At 42.6% G+C, this 22,993-nt stretch overlaps 1 protein-coding gene across 8 annotated transcripts in view; it reads left to right on the top strand.

The window, feature by feature from the left end:
• SEMA5A (semaphorin 5A) overlaps positions 1–22,993 on the top strand; it is a 491,583-nt gene that overhangs the window by 152,609 nt on the left and 315,981 nt on the right. For 6 of the 8 annotated variants that reach the window (XR_010840079.1, XM_067030787.1, XM_067030788.1 and 3 more), the window contains one exon: positions 20,695–20,891. Coding sequence is in view for 7 of the 8 variants with exons in the window: in XM_067030787.1 (XP_066886888.1) it covers positions 20,771–20,891 (121 nt within the window). In the remaining variant the exon portion in view is untranslated. Of the gene's footprint in view, positions 1–13,813; positions 13,881–14,292; positions 14,511–20,694; positions 20,892–22,993 lie in introns of those variants that run through there. The other 2 variants (XM_067030794.1, XM_067030793.1) reach the window with 2 other exon arrangements.

The following is a 22,993-nucleotide window of genomic DNA, read 5'->3' as shown; positions in this document are numbered from 1 at the left end:
GTGTGAGAGAGAGAGAGAGAGAGAGAGAGAGAGAGAGAGAGAGTTTGTGTGCAGTTACTCATTTTAAGCACGTGGTTACAGCCAATAAGGACACAAGTCTCCATGCTGTAGACACCAGTGCAGAGGACTGTCTAGCAAGCCGTATGTGGAGCCCACTTGGACTGGGACAGGCTTGCATTTGGTTTATCAGAGCGTGCTGAAGACACGCTTGGCCTTCTCAGAGACGCTGCTCTGGAAGGAATGGTGACAGTCAGGAGAAGAGGCAGCTGTTTGTTAGGGCTCTGTTGTGCTTAGCTAGCAACCCCAGGCCTATTTTCCTCCTTGAATTCCGTAGGAAAACTCCCATGTGATGAGAATCCAGCCTAGAAAACCCCCATAGGATGAGAATCTTGCTCCGTGATCTAGGAATAGATTTGTAAAGGTACGCCGGCTGAAGATTTATATAGGGTTGTGATTTGGGGAAAATATTACTCTTTTGTGATCTGAAGCACTAATTTGGCAGTTCACAGCACTCTCTGACCTCATGCTGTGGGGACAGTGGAGGGAGGAGTGAGACTAATATTTAAAGGCTGAGAAGAGGACTAAGGGTACAGATGCCACCCAGCCACCTTCATGCTCATTGCTTCTGTTTACTTTTCTCTTTGGAAAATGAGAAATACAGTACTGGAAAAACTTTCCTTAGCTCTCTGATATAATTGCTCTCACATTGGAAAAACACTGGGAAAAGAATAGGAATTTCTATTAAATATGTTTGGGTGAGGAAGCGTGGGCATAGTCTTTGGAGACTGTCCAAAGGTGCATGCCCATGGCGTGTTGGGGACATCAACTCTTGGGCTTAGAGCCAGGTCTCCACCAATACAATTATTAAGTAATAGCATATAAGTCATATAAATGATGAGGTAATTCCTAATGATGGATAATATAAATTAGAAAATAATTTTTCATTATAAATAGTGAAAGATGTTTAAATTTATTGCAGAGTCACTTGTTTCATGAGTATGTATTGGCAACAAGCTATCTGGATAATTAGTGCATTTCAACCAAAAAATGTGCTTTGACCTCAAAGTATTGAAAAACAATGTCGATTTCAGATTGGGTTTTGTATGGCTCTTTTACTTCTTTATACACCAGTGGTTCATCCACCCCTGCCCCCCGCCCCCATTTATGTCAGTCTAAGGGGAACTCAGCCTATGAAAAGCTCTATGTATGAAGAGGTCTCTCCTTACTTACGGGGTCCCCACCATCACTGCCACCTCCATCACAGCTGGGGGCCCTCCTCCCCTAAACTGAAAAGATCCCCTAAAATCCCTCCAGGAAATCAGCTGTACACAAACCTCCTTTCTCTACTCCTAGCTTCATCATCACAAGAACATGGTAGCCTGAGTTGGAATTTGGAATTTTTTTAATAATAGCTTTACTTGATGTATAATTCACATCCCGTAAAATTCACCCTTTTAAAGTTTATAGCACTTTTCATATATTCACAGAGTTTTGCAATCACCACCATTCAACTTTAGAATATTTTCATCACCTCCGAAAGAAAACCTGTATCCATTAGCAAAATGTCCTCATTTGCTTCCCCCAAGCCCCATCTATTCTGTCTCTATGGATTTGCCTCTTCTAGAAATTTCATATGAATGGAATCATAGAGTATGCAGCCTTTTGTGATTGGCTTCTTTCACTTAGCATAGTGTTTTCAAGGTTCATCCGGGTTGTGAATGTATCAGCACTTTATTTTTTTTTCTAGCCAAATCATATTCCATTGTAGGACATTCCACATTTTCTTTCTCTAATCATCATTAAATAGTTGGTGGACTTTCACATTATTTCCTCTCTTTCGGACTGTTAGGAATCATTCTACTATCACCACCCGTGTGCATGTTTTTGTGTAGATATATGTTTTAGTTTTTCTCAGGTATAGACCTAGAAGTGGAAGTGCTGGACCACTGAGGTTCATTTCTACAGAGAGACAGATAGTTTCATACCGTCTTACATTTGAAATGTAACATACACTCTACGTAGTTTTTTAAACGTGGGACTTTCTCCAGTGGGGTTGGTATTCTATGGCTGCGAAGCTGTCAGTCTGCCTGAAGCCGTTGGTCATTAGACCACTGGCGACACAGGATGGCACAGTGGATCTTGAGTCAAGCACGTGTGCATTCACGTTTGGGCGCTGCTGTGCTCTAGACTGCTGATAACCTGCAGCCAGAAAGGTCTTGAGTTCTCTGAGTCATAGTGTCTTGATTCACAGACTCTCACAGCTTTGGTTTCCAAAGTATCTCTTGTCATTGCCTGCAGAAAGTGGTAACATTGTGTGGGTAGGTTTGGTAAATGGCGGAGACTACTTACCTAGAGGTGGAAGGGGTTGGTCCACGGCACACCTGGATTGCAGCTCTTTGGTATCCTAAGCTATACGGGGCTACCCACCTGTGGCTCTCACCTGCTAGGAAATTGTTTTCTCAGTGTGTCTGTACTCTTGCCTCTTCCCGTAGCCTCTTCTGTTCTAATCTCTGAGAATCGCCATTAACCACTAGAGAAAAATATTGGACGATAAACTAAGCTTTCGAAGGGTTATGATCTCATTGTATTTTATCTGCAGTATGGCGCATGGGAAAAACTCACAAGATAAATGAAGACTCCAGCGACATGCTTTTAAACACTTGAGCTCTGACGTCCATTTAGGAAGCTATGCGTGACCACCGCAGACGCCCTTCATTCGATCTAACATTTGATGCCACACCACTGTCCTCGTTTTCCTAGGCTTTCAAACATTATCCTGTTTTTCTCAATTTGTTTTTTTCTGTGCTGGCTTCAGCCAGCAGGTCTTGGGTCATTGTACTGCTTAGGTAATGAATCTAATTTAAATTCTAGTTTCCTACTGTGAGCAAACTCTTTGGCCGTGAGGAATTTCCTCCAGAGAATTTGGGTATGTCATCTTGTTCTGTTGCATTTTTCTCTGAAGCTTACAGCACTGATCAGCTCTTCTCTGAGAAGAGGACCACTCAGATGTAGTAGGTGCTTCTGAGTTAGGGGGATACTTTTCAGATGGTGACCCAGCTCTGATGAGATACAAGAATCTGGTCCTTTTAAAAATAATTAATGGTTGTTTTCGAAACCATCTTCCCTGTTCTTGCTCGCACCTTCAAGCATGACACGTGTAACAAATGTTCAGAGACTGGACTTATTAGACAGAGCTGCTTCTGTCCTCTGGTGATGAAAAGAGTCAGAGAGGGGACTTTCATTCCCAACTCATCTTGATTCTTCTCTGTAGCATTTTCTCAGTAAAAGAATACGTAAACGCTTCTTCTGATGGTAATAATTACACGTGACCATCTCAGTAAGCTTGCAAAACAACCCCCCCCAAAGTATTACAATTTTTGCAGAACCGCACATCTCAGATGATTCTAATGATCGGGTGTGTTTTCCTCCAGATGTTAATTGTAACAGTTCAGATCCACGTTGTGGCGTCTAACAATTATTGAGCACTTACGGTGGGGTTGGCATTATTCTAAGTGTTTCACATTGGTTAAAAAAATTAAATCCTCAAAGCTTATCTCCACTTGAAGACAGAAATACAGGCCATACGACCAGCAAGAAACTGAACTGGGATTTGCATCCAATGTCCAGTCAGACTCAGCACCCAGGCTCCCAGTGTTTGTATGTTGACATTTCAGTATGAGAATGTCTGTGCGTCCATGCATGTGAGCTCGCATTTGTGTGCACACATGCACTTGTTTATATGCTAGGCACAGAGTTTAGTTTTCTGCCCATACATTTAATATTGTATCTTGAGTATTTCTCATGTCCTTAAAATTTCTCCTAAAAACAGTTATCCTCTTACTGTTTTTCTCTTAAAAACAGATCAGAACTTCCTGATCTTCTTTATTTGTATATTTCCCTTTCCCTAAACAGAAGCTTCCAGATCATGGTTGTAATACATAATAATCAAACTAGCAGGGACATATTTCAAAGTAAATCTTTGTTGACTTATGTGATGAATTCCTTTGGAGAAAGTCCTAGAGATGAAACCACCAAAGGAAGGTGTATGAATACTTTTAAGCCCCTTAAGATTTTTCTCTGTGGTGTGTGTGTGTGTGTGTGTGTGTGTGTGTGTGTGTGTGTGTTGGTGTATCAAAGAAAAAAAAATTGAGTTTCGTCAAGCAGCCATAGCCACCGCCAAGTGCCTGGTTGTTCACATTTCAAAAATAGCAATTGTTAATACCGGATTCTGCAAGGTGGAAACAAGCTTTTCTTTTGGACTTCTTAAATACGTAGCTTTCTTCCATAACTTGCCAATTTATTATGATTCATGAGTTTAGTTACCAACTCGACAGATCTGTCCCTGCTGCAAGGGGGTGTCCTCAAACAGCGAGTTTTGTGCTTGGAAAACATCCGACTTTCTAGAATGAAGTGTTTGTGAGTGAAATCACAGCCTTGTCCACCTCCAATCTTATCTCTGTGGGTAAGGACCTGCTTCTTGTGGTCCTGTGGTTGCAATCAAAGAGGACCGCGTGAATTTTCCAGAATAGCGAGATTAACCATAACATTTTGCCTCGTACATATAGTGTTAGAGAAGGTACGTCACTTTCATCTAGGCACTCAACCGGAAACACAATCTATCCCATATCGACAAAACAAACACGTGAGCTAACTTTCCTGCAATGATTTCACAGTACGTGCTATTTACCAAGCTAAAGGGGCAACTTTGAGAACAAAAATGCAGGATGGCCATGTCAGGATGGAAAGCATTTGTCAAAGCCTGTCCGCCTGATCATTTCCTCTCTGTATGAGCAGAGGGTTTTGCATATTATGGTTTATCTGTCAAGGCTGATAAAACCAATCCCATTTTCTTAGTTAGAGTGAAGATTTGATTTCCTTTTTTTCCCAGGTAAAATGAGTGTAGTAAATAAAGGAGTTGGAGGTCCCAGTTGTAGAAATGTCTATACTGACTCAAGGTTTACCCCAGCATGTCATGTATTTTCATCCTAAGTGTTCTTCACCCCACTTTAATTGAGAATAATAGGAATTTCCTGTTTTGTTTGGAGAATCCTTATGGGAAGTTGGCTTCTGTTCTGTCAACATTTCTACCTTCTAACCATTCCCTCTTTAAACATGCCCTGCTTCCTGTCCTGCCCTCAGCTCCTGGTCTCCCATCATTTTCTATCCCTTATACCCAGTGAGTCAACCTGAGCTGAATCTAAAGATGGACATTAGGGCTCCAGTCTCATTAGTTAATCTAGAAAACAAATCTCACCCCATTCACTTATATTAAACCTATATATTTTTACTCACTTTAAGTTACAAACTAAATCAATGCTTGTTGAAAATTCAAACAGTACAGAAGAATATAAAATAGCCCCGCTGCCTAGGAGTAACCACGATTTTCTTTCACCTACAAACATATAAACATAAAAATCATCTGGTTTATTTCAGTCAAAAATGGGACCCCTCTCTTTCTTTCTCTCTCTTTTCTCTCTTTAGAGATAAATAAATATCTACCCTTTATTTTTTCACTCAGCATCATGATTGGATTTTTACGTCCGTGTACAGAGTTTTACTACATTGGTTTTACAATACTATTTAACAGGATGGATGTGCCATGATTTATTTGATTTCATTACTTATAACTTTGGTCTTTAAATTTCATGCAGATAAATCTGTTTACTACCCCCATTCTCAGTAAATTCTACCCTGAGACTTTACTCTGTTTCTCTGCCCCAAATATGATCTTTTTTTTTCCAATTCCGTCACATGATTCCCATGCTTCCAAAACTCACCTGTTCTCCAACCTCCTGCTATGTTATCCGGACCCTTCTTTCCACTATTTGTAAGTGGTTGGTTGATCCGTTCATTCAACAAATATTAGACATTTTCTATGTGCAAAAACATGTGATGGGCTTTGAGGGGCTACAGTAGCGAGTAGGGCACAGGCTCTCCTGCATGGTCCCCCATACAGCAGGGATGCCATGTCACAGGCAGAAGAAGCTGGACAGTGTGAGCTGAGGGCTGTGGAGACACTTGTATCACAAGGAGGCTCAGTGGAGGCATCCTTGTTTCTCACTGGGGAAGTGGCTATGGGAACGGGGGAGCTGGTGTTTGATCTGGACCTCATAGGAGGCGTGAGGTTCTAATACAGACATAGACGAGTGTGTTCCAGGCAGAAAGGTAGAAGTGGACAAGCAGGGTGGGTGGGGCTGAGGAGGATTAGTGAGTCTAATTGACCCAAGTGGTTTGATCGTGGAGAGGTGATGAAGTAGTGAATTATCTCCTTTGTTCATTCAATTATTTACTCACTTTCACGTGAGCACGACTGTGAAGTTTCTGTTTACGTTTCCTTGCTTTTTAAATATATTTTTTATGTTCTATTTGTCACATTTTTAAATTGTCTTAAAACATGTTTCCATGATATTTATTAACTTTGTAAAACCGAAATATAATTGATTTACAATATTGTGTTTAAATATAGTCTTAACAAATTCAAATTATTCTTTAGTTTTGCTTCTTTGTCTATTTGCAATAAATAGTGATTTACTATATTATATACTATTCTTGACTTTTTCTCTCACTGTGATGTTTCTATTATCTGTTTATGTTGTATGTAGCTGGTGTCCATCCATTTTCCCCATGATATAATATACCATAAAATTTTCCATTCTCTCAGTGGACACCTGTATTATTTCTGGGTCTTTGCTATTATGAAAAATGCTGCTATGAATGTTCTTTTACAAGCTTCCTGGGGAGATGTGGAATTTTCCTAAGGCTGAGGCCACCCACCATCACAGCTCTTTTTAAACAGTGAACTGATTTTATCATCTCTTTGTAGGAAGACACTAATTTGGTGGTTAGAGATTTTCTTTTCCTGCAAGATTTAAGAAGCGTTTTTTTTAAATAGCTCTTACTTATTAAAACTTTTTTTTAGTGCTTCCTAATCGCTGGGGAATTTTCTATGTTCTTTCAAATTAACTCATATAATCTTAAGCTATGGGTTTTTATCTCCATATGGCAGATAATGGAACCTGAGACATATGGTTATTGTTGGAGCTAATTGGAACCCAGGTTGTCTGGGTCCGGAGTCTGTTTCATCTCTGCAATGCTGCCTCTCCCAAACTAGCAGTGGTGGGCAGGGCGGCTCACCAAGACATTGTAGGCTGAGGGGTACCATAGCTAGTTCTTAATTTTCACAAGGCAAAATCAAGCAAGCAGGCATCCTGCAGCAGCGTTTAGCCCCCTTCACTGTTAAGGAACAGCGTGCCAAATTGGTGCAATCTGTCATTGCTTTTCCTGGACTTGTCTTTAGGAATCATTCTTTTTGTGTTTCCATTGAACATATCCACCATCACGTAGCTTTTAATATTTTGAAGTGCAGAATTTAACGCACTTGGGGATTACTTTAAACCACGGAGACCTTTATTGTAATGTCCTCAATGACCTTTCCTCATTTCAGGCTAATGAACTGAAGAATAAAACACCATGTGTTCCCAGCACGTCTGCGTGTCCCTGAGTTGCGTTATGTGCTCATCGTTTGATGTTTTTGTGGCAGCTAATTCATGGTCTTTGTTGAATTGTTCTCCCGAAATCTCACCTAATAGATTGATTCCTTGTGAGGGAACTTGTAGTTTTCCGTGGAAACGGTCCTGAAACTTGCCGTTTCAGGGCTGCTCCTCAGCAGCACTGGCAGAAAGTATCCAGGTCTTTACCATGATTTTTCCATCACTTAGATGAAGGCTGTCTTGGTTTCTATCCCCTCTAGGATCTAGTCGGTCAGTCGATAATACTTAATATCATACTATCTTCTGGGCCCTGGGGACATCCAAGCAAGACCCAGGCTCAGTCCTCCAGTTCTCATATTCTTGTGGGTTAAACAGGCCATAAACAGATACATCAGTTGAGTGATTTCACGTAGTTTTGAGTGACTTGAAGAAGTGAACGTAGAGGAATCGGGTCGAGGGGAAGAGGCTGTGCTTCAGCTGGCCTGGTTGGGGAGGTCTTTCTGAGGAGGTGACATTGAAGGACACCTGAGTAATGAGAAGGAGGCCCCTTGGAAGGACCTAGAGAAACGACCTCTGGACCTAAGGACCAGCAAGTGGCATCTCAAAGGTGATGATCTTGGTGGGCGAAAATACCAGAGAGCTGAGGGTACGCGTGTGCGTGGCCCCAGCACAGCGCATGGGAGTGCTGGGGAAGGTGCAGAAGTGGCTGGGGACAAGCCTTTACAGAATACAGATATTTTGTTTTCGTTGATTCTTTGTTCCAGCTGTATTGAGGTATAATTGACAAATAAAAATTGCATATATTTACAGCGTACATCATGTGTTTTTTTTTTTTTAAGAGCAAATAAGATGGAAATTTTTTTGGAAAATTATCTGAACAATTTTATGAAACTTTTGTAACTTCGATAACAAAACCTAAAAAAGGTAATACACAATCACGACTGACTTAAGATCTTAGTAAAGTGGATTAATCCGTTGTAATAAAATAACAATCTGCCTTGATTTAGTTATAGTTAGGCTTGTAATGCAAAGGTGCTCCAGTATTAGGAAATCATATAAACATAGCATATCATTAGGACAAACTGCAACGTGATGTTTTGATATATGTACACATTGTGAAATGATTATCACAAACTAATGAGCACATCCATCACGTCACCTAGTTACCTTTGTGTGTGTGTGGGGGGGTGAGGACATTTCAGATCTGCTCTCTTAGCACATTTCAAGCACACAATATGGTATTATTAACAATAGTCACCATGCTATGCTGTCCATTAGATCTCCAGAACGTATCCAGCCTGCATAACTGAACCTTTGTACCCCTTGATCAACATCTCCCCGTTTCTCCCACTCCCCAGCCCTTGGCAGCCAATTCTACTCTCTGCTTCTCTGAGTTTGACTTGTTTAGTCTCTTTACAAAGGCTGCTCTGGTTGTAACGTAGATAATAGGCTTTGTTGCAGGGGAGGCAAGAGTGAAAACCCCAAGACCCCGACTAGAGAGGCTTCTGCTGAGTCCAGGGGGGAGAGGAAGCAGCTTCACGTGGGATTGCAGCCATGGAGGTGAGAGGGGGCCAGGTGTGTGATCCATAGGACAGGGTTTGCTGATGGTTTAGAGTGGCAGGTTGGGGGAATTAGAGAAGCCATAATGACTTTAGCTGTGATGGGGAGGGCTCCGGCGGGAAACAGATTTGGGGAAGAGGGGCAGCTGAGGGTTTGTTAGGTCCATGTTTGGTTGGAGGTAATTCTCTGCACTCAAGTAGAAGAGAAGAGAGGATGGAAGTTGCAGTGTCAGGGTCAGGTTGGAGCTGAGATATACATCTCTGTTCACCTGCTGATGGTTGCTGTTGCAGAACTTGAGCTCCCAGGAGGATGTGCAGATGGTGAGCAGAGAGTGACACTAGATGCTAAGGCAATCTCCTAGTTAGTTGTTCGAGGGCGGGGGCGCGTTCATCACTATCTGGATTAAATTATGATCAGTGAGGTCTCAGGCTCCGGGATTGGTGAATGATGGGCCAGTCACTTCGCGAAATTTCTGTCCCCGAGGAAACACATATTCAGACCCGACTGAAGTCAGTTGGTAGAAATAGAGCACCTGCTAATTTTTTTTAACCAGAGGATCCATGTGTCTAGCAGAGCTCCCGGTTCCTAGTCAATAAATGATAACTGCAGAAACGAGGTATACACTGGGATGGTACCTTCAGTATAGCGAGATGACCATGGATTTGGAGCCAGGGACATACCTGTTAGAATTGTTAGCTGTTCCGTTTATCTGTGGGACCTCCTTGAGTCTTCACATCTGTAGACTAGGAAAGAATGCTAGTACTTATTTTACGGGCTTATTTCAGGAAAACAAGAGATGTATTAATGCTGTGCATCACCATATAACCTTCTGTGCAGTTTCTTGTATTTTATTGTTCTCCGATTAGCAGAATCTTTGATTTTGATATGATATGGCTCAGTATTTTTTTCTTGTGATGAGAACTTTTAAGATTTACTCTCTTAGCAAATTTCAAATATGCAGTACAGGATAGTTATTTTTAATTTTGGTAAGGATTTCTTATTCTTGTTTTGAATAAACGGACCCCAAAGTTGCAATTAGTGCTTTTGAGGTCTATCTTTTTTGTCCTTAGACCAAAGAGTGCAACACACTTGAACTCAAATGAATCAGCTTTGGTGTATTGGTCCAATGGCCTAATAGGTATCATCAGACATCACACACAAGGGCCATTCCCAACGGAAATCTGAAGACACCCATCAGAGGCCTTTCCACTAAATAGCCTAGTTTTCCCAAGTGTATCAGTAGGCTATTATCTGTAAATTTATCTGATACAATTTCAAGGTATTTGCATTTTCACCCTAGAATAATGAATTTGATGAATTTGCTTCTGCTGTGAATTGTAATATCTTCCTTATTTTTTTTTTTTTTGTCTTTTGATTTTTCAAGTGGTTCACACACTTCAGTTATATCTTCCATGTGCTTTCATGTTTCTAGACCCGGGAGACTTCCTCTTTTTAGCTGGTCTGCCTATAGTAATCCCTTCATCCCTTTGACCACTAATTGGAAAATTATGACATTTAGAAAGGACATTTCTCAGACCCATGGGAATCCTCATATTTGGACCAGATGTTAAGAGAATTTTAAGAGAGGAATAAAACATCTGTGACAATGAATAGCAGAGTCATAGAAGGAAAGGGAACAAGAATTGCATTTTAATGGAAGCATAAATATTGATTAGAAGGTAGAGAGGTGTATGTTGATTTACATTGTTTTTCTCTATTAACTCATTCCTCAGGTGGTAACTTTTTGTGTCTACTACATCCTGTATTGTCCAGAGGTTGAGATTTTCACAGCCTATTTTAGAATGAGGCACATACACAGGCAATTGTAGTTCAGGGTGATAAAAACTATAATAGAAATGAGTGTTGATGTACAGGGGGGCCACATGGGGATGGGGGGGAGTGGGAAAAAGTCAGAGAAGGCTACTCAGAGATGAAGCTTAAGAATTGGAACTAGAGGCAGGGCAACCTGTCAAAAACAGCTAACAATGTAGACGTGAGAAATTGAGAGGGTTGGTTAGGGTGGGGAGTGGGGCGTGATTCTAAATAGGGGTAAAAGGGAAGAGTTGTCAGAACATAGAGACAAAATGACACATGACCTTTGGGAAGATGAAGGAGGAGAAAATGGTGGGTGAGTCCTCAAAGAGAGAAATTGGGGTGGGGTGCACTTTCATTTAAACGGAAGACGGGAGTAAGAGTTCTGGATGCAGTAAGCACACAGGGAGATTGGGGTGTTAAGGAAACCTGGGAGGAGAGGGTTTGGGGAGATATTCAGTTGGAGAGGTCATGGGCACAGATGCCATGGTGACAGAAGTCCAGTTGCATCAGCTTTACCGGATGTGGCCATCAGAAGGCGACCAGTGATGCTGACCGGAGCAGAAACGTTGGGGAGTGTTTTATTCTTCCTGTCGGTGTTGCATGCTTTTGCAGGTCGGCATAGACATCACACCTTCTAGGTGACAAGAGACAAAGTGGCACTTCAGCTCCCGCCTAGCTTACCTGAAAATGAGCGGGAGCTCTGAATAGTAATTGTCACATTATGAGAGACATTCATAATGGGATGATTTTGTTCTGTCCCTATGAGTCTCCTCTCTCTAGATAAATACTTTAGAAATTGTCAATATAGTTATGTTGCCTTGAAAGACCCGTTATTTAAGGGTTTTTGGTTTTTTTTTCATTCTTAGAAAGTATTCCTCTTGATTTAGCTAGCACAGAAGTAGATTGAATGAACCTTCACTTAGTTTTAAAACCTGCTGACAGATAAAATTAATATTGCCTTTGTGTAAATAATAACTTTATCGAATGGACTTCATTTATTTTTATGGTCCCTCCAGGCGATCTGGAGCTAAACAAGGGGAAAAAGACAAAAGTGTAATAATAATTCCCTTTGAAGAGAGATATAAAATAAGGTCGCTGGAGCTGAACCATTATTGAAATGTGCAAAATACGTCAATGTTTGCTTTTTCCCATTTTATTCCATGAAGTCATTTTATATAGCCATAAAATCCTATCTCATCTCAGTTCAGATACGATGAAAACCTATGAGTAATAAAGTCATTTTCTTACTCCGTTACCTGAAGGTGGCATCTGGCAGTGTTTCTGTACTTGACGGCGGTCAGTGTTTTCATTAAGACCTTCCTAAAAATGTTGCACTAATTCGTTTGTGTTAAACCTCTTTTGGCTGAAATTTGGCAGTGACGGTACATGGGTTAAAATACTATAAAGAGGATCCAATTTTCATAAAAATGTACCTAAAAAGTGAAGATGCAATATGTCTGGTGAACATCCTGATTGCCCTTATAGACTCCACGCCATAACAAGAAAACTTTAATTTTGCTTTATTTCCCAAAGAATAAAATGTTCAGTTATGGTTTTTGAAAAAGGTTAGAAGAATCTATTTACTCGAACACTGTGCATGAACTTAAGTTTATTGTTTTATTGATTCTTCATTGAATCCCATTTCCTGCTCAGTACCTAGAATGTCTGACATCACTGCTAGGAAAGAGCACAGATTCATTCAACACGTTCCTTCCAGCCATGAAGATGCTGAGGGCCTGGATGCTCCCTGAGCTTTATTCCCCCTTCTTTGAACACTTGAACTTGAACCCCTTCAGAAGCCATAGCTTCTGTCTTCTTCATCCATTCAGAGGGATTCCACCCTTTTCTATGTTCCCTAGGACTTTGCTCCTACTTCTAGGATAATTTGGTAATTTTCAAAAGATGGACTTTTACTTGTTTGACTACTCATACCTGCGAGCTGGAGATGCCCGGACTGTGTCCTCGTCTGTGTTGGAGGGCTGTCCCTTGCCCACAGGTGGCATCCTTCAGTATGACTGGCTGGATTAACGATACCCCCTGTTTCCAGGCCATGGGTTCATCTCTTACGCTTTACTCTGGGGAGAAGGCTACGTTTCTGGGGGTAATTCCGCTTGTTTGAACTTGTGGCCGTAAACGTGCGGTTTTACCAGTGAGCAGGAAGGCTGAGTGTGCCAGGCAAAGGGCCCGAGGGTTTTTCTCCTGGTTTGACATGGCCTGACACACTGCACACTTGGTCTTACCTTAACCTGTAAGATCCGTTCAACCCGTTTGCGCCTTCGCTTTCTCTGCCGCAAAGTGAAGGGAGAGATGAGGGGACTTCGGCCGGCCCTTCCACCTCTCGGATTCAGTGAGCTGTTGACTCGCTTCCTGTCTCCCGTGTGCCAAGGGTCTGCATAAACCATCAGACAGTGGTGCTTGTTCAGTGGCAAGGGAGGGGTGAGTTCTGGATGGTGCTGAAGAGGACGTCGGCTACGTGATTTCTGATGCACCCAGGTGGCCGACTCAGCTTGTTGGCGTGCATACGTTTGGGGCTGTAACCGCGTGTTCAACCCGTAGCTCGCTTGTGTACGATGCGAAGGAGAAGTCAAAGCCTATGAAACGCGGAAGGTGATGTGACTTTCCGTGGAACCCGTGATGAGGAAGCAGGCACGGTAACTGGTTCATCAGGGTTTCCCAGGAAGGATCCGCCACCTTGGCTGGAGTAGAGGCGACCGCTGTGTGTGCAGAAGGTGGAGGCCAGCCTTGACCTTGTGTAGTGGGGAGGCCCGGGGCGGAAGTGGGGCCCAAGGCATCAGCCAACATGCAGAGAGTGTGCAAGGCTTACCCGGGGGACCGCGGCTAGGCTGGAGGGGCTGAAGGGAAGCGTGGGCACTGGGAGGAGTGGAGGTGGGATTAGGAGGAGATGGCTCGTTGGTGGAAGGGCGGAGTATCCTCTTCGGAAAGCAGTGGAAAATCCTGAGAGGGTTTGAATCGCAGGGCAAGGCTGTTCACCCGGCAGCAGCTGACGACTGTGCGGTAGGTGTCGTAACGCCGTGTTTGGCTGTGCCCCAGGGTGTGCGGGAATAGGGCTCCGTGGTTTGTTCGGAGGATGGACTGATTTCTTCAGTGGTTCTGCTGCTGTGGGTTCGGGCTGAGGCTTTCGTCTCTGGGGGAGTGTTTCATGTGATCTCATGGAATAGGGCCACGAGGTGGATGGAAAGATGAGGGCAAACACAGACCTTTCAGAAGAGCTGTCCATCCCCTTCTTATAAATCCTGTCGTTGTGCTTCTGATGTTACAACAGACTGTAACTTTTTACAGTTGAGATGCTCACGCGATGCATCCTCTCAAGGGCTGCTGTGCTGCAGTGGGTGTGGGGCTCGGCTTCCTGGTCCTCTCCGAGCAGCTCATTGGTCAGTTCTCTCACCTGACTTCCGCATCTTGTCTGCAATGGAGGTCCTAAAGCCATCGGGTAGGAGCCGGGCTGGCAGAGTTTCTGTGGACTCTCTGAGTTGCGCCCACGGATCTGGCCACTTCCAACTTTACAGTGGGTCAGAGACTCAAGAGGAACACCAGCCTCCCCTGAAAAAAAGTACATGAAGCTTACTTTGGATCTGTTTTTATTAATCACTAGTTAGACTTTGTTCCTGAAGCAGAACTTCTTGTGTAAGCTTTCATTCTTTTGATTTCTATTTTATCTGACAGCAGTATTTTTTTTAACTAAAAGGAACAGTTATTTTCTATTCCTCAAAGCCTATTCATTTGCAGTGTGGGTGTGAATGAGAAACGTTATTTATTGCACAAACGTATATATGGAGTTTTGCTTATTTAGACGGAGCTTATAGAGAGAACCTACTCCCACATCAGGGAACTAAAGGGAAGGCTTCGGGGATTTTGAAGTAGATACAACAAAAATGCTTCTGTTTTGTAGCCCAAAGTGGCCTGCTGTAATAAATCTTCCTATTGGCAAAATCAACTTGTTTAGTATTAAGTCACCAAACATACTTTTAATTTTCCAGAGGTCGTAGGATGAAATTCTAACAACTTTTATTGAAATTGATCCTTTGAAAATTCCTTCATCATGTATTTCCCCGATGTAGCAAATAGTTATAATTAAGGTGACTTTCGTTTTTATTGAAATTTTGCTGAAATGACTCAATATGAATTCAGTTGGGTGATTTATATAAGCATATTTTAAAATAATCTTTCAAGTGATGACAGCTTATTTAATTTCTAAAGAGGAGAGATTTTGTTTGTGGTACACGGGCCTCTCACTGCTGTGGCCTCTCCCGTTGCGGAGCACAGGCTCCGGACGCGCAGGCTCAGCGGCCACGGCTCACGGGCCCAGCCGCTCCGCGGCACGTGGGATCCTCCCGGACCGGGGCACGAACCCGTGTCTCCTGCATCGCCAGGCGGACTCTCAACCACTGCGCCACCAGGGAAGCCAGAGGAGAGGTATTTTGATACATACAAATCAGAGATTCTCAACCAGGGCGATTTGACAAAGTCTGGAGCCAGTTTTGGTTGGCACAGATTGGGGGTTTGCTACTGGCATCTAGTGGGTACAGAGGCCAGGGATGCTGCTAAATGCACAGAACAGCTCCCAGAACAGAGAATTACCTGGCTCGAAGTGTCAATAGATTGAGCACTAAAATCTCTGATATAAATATGCTTCTCCCCACCCCACCATATTGCACTGAGAGGTGAGAGTCCAGGATGGAAGGACCTGATACTTATATCTGAGCCTCTTTTGAGTAAAGGGCTATTCAACGAGTTAGCTTTGCGTGGTAGGATGGTGAGAAAACCCTGATCTAAATGAAAACTGTGACCACCCCTCCCTGGTACCTTACCAGGCTGTTTACAGTACCTTTATTTTAAGAACAAAGGTAACGTGTCATAATCTGAAAATTATAAACTTCTAAAAATCACCTCTTCTCATTAAATGTTGCTTCCCTTAGCATAACGTGGCAAACGTATAATTTCATCTCCTCCCCATAGGACCATGGGTCTGTCCCATTTTAGCAGCTCTTTCACTAGACAGGGCATTTTCTTCTCTAATCATCACTTTCACCATCCCAGGGAAGGAACGTTTCAGGCACTTGCGTTATTCTTCTTCACCTTTCCTTCGGGAGGCACGGTGTCAGGATTGAGATGGGAATGCACGGCTACTGGAAATATAGGACAGGTCCAATTGGCAGTTGTCTGTATAACTTGTTTCATGGTTAACAGAGGGGATTCTATGTTGGCTTGGGTCGGACACACTGAAAACTGTCTGCAAGAGAGGAGTTTGCTTTTAGCCCTAGGGTGACCTGAGCTCAGTCTCAGAGGTCACGACGGCCATGCTCCCGTCCATTTCTGCGATGGATGCTGTTCGGTGGGGAGTTGACGTGGCAGAGGTACTGCTCTGGGTGCCTGTTGGGTGCCAGGTGTGGGTGTAAAAGTGCTTGGTGTCCTGCCTGCCACAGAGCTAGCTAGCACTTGCTGAGAGTTCACTGTTGCTTTCACTATCCTTCCCATAATTTTTTATCATCACCATTTTGTTTTGTTGTGGGGCAGTGATACTGTACCTGCAGCCCTTTCCCGGGTGGACTGGTGAGGGCGCTCCAAATCCCCTTGCTCTGAACAGATCAAAATTACATCTAAAACACCTCGAACAGGACTTCCCTGGTGGCGCAGTGGTTAAGAATCTGCCTGCCAATGCAGGGGACACAGGTTCGAGCCCTGGTCCGGGAAGATCCCACATGCCACAGAGCAACTAAGCCCGTGCGCCACAATAGCCCTTGCGCCTAGAGCCCGTGCTTCTCAGCAGGAGAAGCCACCACAATGAAATGCCCGCACACCACGACAAAGAATAGCCCCTGCTCGCCACAGCTAGAGAAAGCCCGCGCGCAGCAATGAGGACCCAACGCAGCCAAAAAATAAAAATAAAACAATAAAATAAAACGCCTCTAACGGGTGTTACTCTTTTTAAACTTAATTTCTTATTTTATATTGGAATATAGTTGATTTACAATGTTGTGTTAGTTTCAGGTGTACAGCAAAGTCACTCAGTTCTACATATACATGTATCCATTCTTTTTCAGATTCTTTTCCCATGTAAGTTATTACAGAATATTGAGTAGAGTTCCCTGTGCTATACAGTAGGTCCTTGTTGATTATCTATTTTATATATAGTAGTGTCTATGTGTTAATCCCAAACTCCTGTTAAGATATGTCATTTGGTAAAATGTCATGTCATAAGTCTCAGGTCAGAGGGAGAAGATGGGCTGCTTCATGTATTTGCCTCCAGACTGGAGTTCAAGAGCAGTCTCCAGTTACGCAGACTGTGACCCCTTTTCCAAGAGTGAAATTAATCATACTTTAAATTTTATAACCCAGGAAAAAATAGCATGTGTGCCTCCATTGTCCGTGACAATGTACTGGCCTGGTCAGGGATTATGGACCCATTGGACAGATGTATCCTTGGCTCCCAGTTTTCCTCTCCTTTCCTTCCCCCACGTTCATGCTCAGACTCTCTCCCTCCTCCGGAAACCATACTCTTGCCTCATCATGATTTGCAGCCCCTTCACTTTTTTCTCTGCCTAATTTGAACATTTCCATCCATGGGAGGATTGAGTCAATGGGGCACAAAATATGTAGACTGTGAAATTCGATGTACCCTCCACTTCGTGTTTTCTCCATCTTGACATCTCACCATGTATTCGTGTGCACAGCTCTTTTTAAAGAAGAGGCCTCTCTCCTCCCTTTCATAACCACCCTCTCTACTGGAACCTTAATAGTTTGCCACCCCTCTTTTTCTGGATCTTATACTGCCTCTCCCTCTTAAATCTACAGTTTCTTCTCCACTCACCACTCCTCAGAAAAGAAGCCACATTTAATGATCTGTTTTCTGTACCCTAAAATTTTCTGAACTTTGGTCCTTCAGTGCTCACCTGATTTCATTGAATTTTCTGGGGTTACCTAGCATTCATGTTACCACAGATATTCTGTCCCACTTTTGCTTCATCTGTTCCCTTCTTGCTTTCTCATGTCATGGATTCTGTCTCCTGTTTTTCTGAAACTGACCCCAAAGTTGACCATTGACTGTCCCTTTTTTAAATTTTTAACATCTTAATTGGAGTATAATTGCTTTACAATGGTGTGTTAGTTTCTGCTGTATAACAAAGTGAATCAGTTATACATATACATATATCCCCATATCTCCTCTCTGTTGCGTATCCCTCCCTCCAACCCCACTAGGTGGTCACAAAGCACCGAGCTGATCTCCCTGTGCTATGTGGCTGCTTCCCACTAGCTTTCTATTTTACGTTTGGTAGTGTTTATATGTCCTTTGACTAAAGCCAGTAGTCTTTGCTCTACCTCATCAGGGTACAGTGGATGAGGCCTCTTTTTATTAAAAATTTTTTTTAAACATCTTTATTAGAGTATAGTTGCTTTACAGTGTTGTATTAGTTTTTGTTGTATAACAGAGTGAATCAGCTATATGTGTACATATATCCCCATATCCCCTCCCTCTTGCATCTCCCTGCCACCCTCTCTATCCCACCCCTCTAGGTGCTTCGGTACCAAGTTGATCTCCCTGTGCGATGCAGCTGCTTTCCACTAGCTATCTATTTTACATTTGAGATCTCTTTTTAAAATGTGTTATTTCTATCCTCCAACTTAACTTGGCTCCCATGGTGCTGTGTTCACTTGATGCGCTATATCTGTTCTCTTGTCTCATCTTCGTGTGGTTACTTTTCTTGAACAAATTCTAAATAAACACTTCTCTTTAGCCCTTTTTTTCTCTCATGCTTTCCCTTGGTGAGTCTCAACCACACCGTGATTTTAAACATTCCAAAGATTATATGCTGTCTCTGAATTCTTTTTTTTCCTGAGCATCCAACCTGGATTTTCCACAATCTGCTGCATTTCCTGAAATATTCTCTTGGCGTCTTAAACCCAACATGCACAAAACCAAAATGATCATATCCTCCTCTAAAACTTCTTCTGTTGATTATCATATTTTAAAAAAAGGCATGACTGTCCTCAAAGTGACTCACATTCGTTATCTTCAGTCCATCTGTGCCTCTTTGCTTTCTGTTCCTCCCGATTTAACAGATTAGAACAACAACCATTTATTATATTTCACACTTCAGGGGTAAGGAAATTGGATCAGCGCTCAACTAGTTGATTTCTTCGCTCTTGTGTTACTAAAGTCACTCAGTGGGTTTCAGCTTTACTCATATATCAGGTGCCTTGGTGGGGCTGGCTGGGAAGCTGGGCTTAGTGGGAACATCACCAGGAGGACCTATATGTGGTCTCCCTGGCATCGCAGTTTCAGGGACATTGGGCTTCTGACCAGGTGTCTCGGTGCCCCAGAGGAGACAGGAAGTAGAAACTGCTAGCCTCTTAGGGTATGGGCTTGGAAACTAGGGTACCATCACTTCTGTTGTATATGACTGAGCAAAGCAGTCAGAGAGCCAACCCAGATTCAAGAGAGGGGTGAAGATCCAGCCTTCAGGAGGAGGAAGGTGGAAGAAGCTGTGGACATCTTTAATTTCCTGTACTTTGCCTTACCATCACACTGAGTGTTTGCTGGGTTTACCTGAATTTCTGTTCACATTGACCCCACCTGAAGTCACAGCTTCCTTTCTTTCTCTTCTGAACAACTGCTATATCTTCAATTTAACTTATCAACCTTTATGCTCTTCTTTAGCTGATTTCCTGTGTATGCTATGGTGAGAATGATGACGATTTCTTCGAATGTTAATACACTGCGGTAGCTTATTGCCTAAAAATAGAGACCTCCGACCTTAGTACCATTCACCTTCCAACTCTTAACCCAACCTTCTCTCTAAGCTGCTTTTCAGTTCTCCCCTTTCTATCCCCTGGGGTCAAGTACAGTAAACTGTTCCCAACACATGTTGCCTACTCCTTCCTCTTGGCCCTCCAGTCCATCTTTTCATCCTCTTCTGGATTACTTCCAGAAGTCTCCATCTGTTGAAATCCTCTTTATCCTCCACTATTAAACTCAACTATGAAGTCTTCCTTTGACCCACCCTTGATCCCTCTAAATAGCAGTTATACTCTCTCTCCTAACCGCCATAGCGCTCCTGCTTCTTTTTATGATTTTCTAACAGCTTGGATTATAGTTATTTTTATAAGCCTATCTTATTTTAAAGCTTATTAATCTTTTAAATTATTCGTAATCTTTAAAGTTTCCCAGCTCCCAGCACGGCAGTTTCATTTCACCCAGTAGGTGCTCCGTATAGGTTTTATTTGATACACACTTGATCTCTAGCCAAAAACTTTGCAGGCGGGTCATCTGTAAATTTCGAAGGAGACATGCACCCACTATGGATGATTTTTAAGAGTTGGGTAGCATAGTATTAAGCAGGTTATTAGTCAAGGACAATGGTCATGGCCGTATTTGATAGGGACTTTTGTATTTTGAAAAGGCAAGGGGCGGAATTCTTAGGGCATCCACATATAGATCTGCATCTGCACGAGGGGGGGAGAAAATGATGTTCCAGGGGAAAACCAATCGATGATCACAACTCTGAGAGTGAATTCCTCACGGGGGGGGGGGGGGGCGGTGACAACTTGATAGAGCTTAAACCTGAACATTCCTTCTTTTATAATCAATGGGTTTTCTCATAAAATTACTGGGAGAAAAGAGGTCTAGATGGAGACATACATCATTACTCACACATTTCTGAAATATCTCCTAGAAAAAGGGGTGTTTGTCCAAGCACCGCAAGGCTCTTTTTTTTTTTTTTAAAGGGCGTGATGGGGCTTTACTGAAAAGACCACCCACCAGAAAACGTGAACCCATGTTAATGCACTTGTTCTCTTTTGCGTGTTTTAGGCACTTTCCCCACATGACGGGACAACCAGCTTCTGGTTAAAGACAAGTGTCCAGAGCCTAAGGTCTCTCGCCCACCATGAAGGGACCGTGCATCATTGCATGGCTCTTCTCAAGCCTGGGATGGTGGAGACTCGCCCAGCCGGAGACAGATGCATCTCAGTGCCAGAGAGCAGAGCACCCGGTCATCTCCTATAAAGGTGAGGGTCGAGCACGCTCTGATTGCAAAGGCACCATTTAAATGCTTGTGCCATACTCAGAATGGCGGTGGTTATCACTATTCTCCTGTGAGTCTTGCTTTAGACATCGTTTAAAATCAGAGCAAAAATAGAAGATCCCCCATCACAAGAGTTTCATATTCTGAAACTGATCACTATCTTAAGAAGAATCCAAGCTCAGAATTATCATGGGCAGAAAGTCCCATTGTTGAGGCCACTTTTACATAACAGGTGCTGTCAGCGTCCTAGGCATTTGAACGGGGGGGGGGGGAGAAAAATGTGACCCACAGAAATAACAACAGAACCAAGCAAAACAAAAAATTCTTCATTTCAGCGTTTCCCAACAAAGCCTTAGTCCCACCACACAATGTACGCCTTTGTCTCTATCTGGCATTGCGTGGCAGACAGAATTGGTTTACTGTCTCAAATATGCCTACATATCTGTAGGATCCATTGATCAGTGTGTATACACATTCTTGTATTCTTTAATTCATGTGAAAATTTATTTAGGGTTCTTTACACCCTGGACATTGCTAAGCATTTAAGTTGATAAGTAAACTAGTCTTTGTCTCTGTCCTCAAGGAACTTGCTCTTGTATCATGAAACTGAGTATAATTAATCAGACATTGTATTTTAATAATTCAGCCAATGAATAGTTTTGTGGTCTGTTATTTTGTAACTTCTGTATCACAAAAAGATTTGAAATATATACAAAAATAGAAGAGTCTAGGGAACACCCAGGCCGTGTGTTTATTAATCTCAGGCCCACCTTTTTTCTTGTATATCCCCACCCATGCTCTACCCACATTCACCAAATTATTTTGAAGCAAATTCAAGGAATGATGGAATAGTGCCATAATATTTCACTTCTTGGCTATCAAAGATAAGGAATTCATAATGCCATAATCACACCAAAACATCAGAAACCCAGGCGAAAACCAATGCCATAAAATTAGCAAACATCCAGTGAGTCCTGTGAGAGCCCTGATGGTCACAGGAATGAACGCTCGTGCCTTGTTCTGGTATCAGCTGAACTGAGTGAGGAACGGAAGGACCTTCATCTAGCGCAGTTGGCTGGTGTCGTCGATTGCAGTTGGCTGGTGTATGTCTTGAGTCTCTTCCTCCTTCACTGTCTTTTCTTGTTGTTGCTCTCCCCTTGCAAATTAATTTTTAAAGAAACTTGAGTCCATCGTCCTGCAGAGTTTCCACAGTCCAGGGTTTGCCCAGCTTCCCACTGCTGTCATTGGGACACTCCTCTGTCCTGAATGTGTCTGGAAATTAGTAGTGATATCCAGAGGCTGCCCGGATTCAGGTGTGCATCTTTGTGTCTCTGCTGTGTCATGGATGGTGCTGCGTCCTTCACTGGGATGTGAAATGATCAGTCATCGAGGATCACGGCCTAAATCTCCTGATTCATTCGTGGGTGAAAAACTGGGAGTTTTAAATTTTACTATTCTTGTTTTCATTTAATGGCTAAAATATTTCTACATAAAGTAACTTTCCCTCCTTAACTATTTGAATATCCCGAGGGTGCAACTGACATAGGAAAGGCAGAGTGGATGCTTATTTTTCTTCCCTGTACCATTTTTTAAAGAGCCTACTTAGTTGGTTCTCCAACATTATCCAGAGGGGACAAATACAATGTTATGTTTGCTTTTTAAAAAGTGGTTATTAGAATTGTTTTTAATATGTGGATTTCAGTATTTGGTATATTTCCATCACTTACAGCTTATGTTCTTACAGATGGTGAAATTGTCACATTTCAGGCCTAGGGGAGCCTCTTGAGGTTGGCCCCTGAGTTCTTTGGCAACAACCCAAGTGGCCTTGGATGGCTTGATTATTCTGTGGGCTAATAAGACTCCTCTTATCCATTTCCTTCCATTGACCTGAGAATCAGCCATTTTTATCTGATTCGAGCATAGGGGTGATCAAAGTCAGGTGTTTTCAGTGAATAGAGCTAAGGAAAGCATTCTTTAAAACGCACCAGAAGTTGCTCTGGATACTTCCAGTTCATCTCCAGGACTCTAGGGACTTTCTGCTCCTCTTCCATTTTATGTCTCTATCTTTCTCTCCTGTGCACAGAA

Source organism: Kogia breviceps, chromosome 4 (genome assembly GCF_026419965.1).
Source record: "Kogia breviceps isolate mKogBre1 chromosome 4, mKogBre1 haplotype 1, whole genome shotgun sequence".
Classification (NCBI taxonomy): Eukaryota; Metazoa; Chordata; class Mammalia; order Artiodactyla; family Physeteridae; genus Kogia; species Kogia breviceps.
This window is presented reverse-complemented; position numbering and strand designations above follow the sequence as displayed.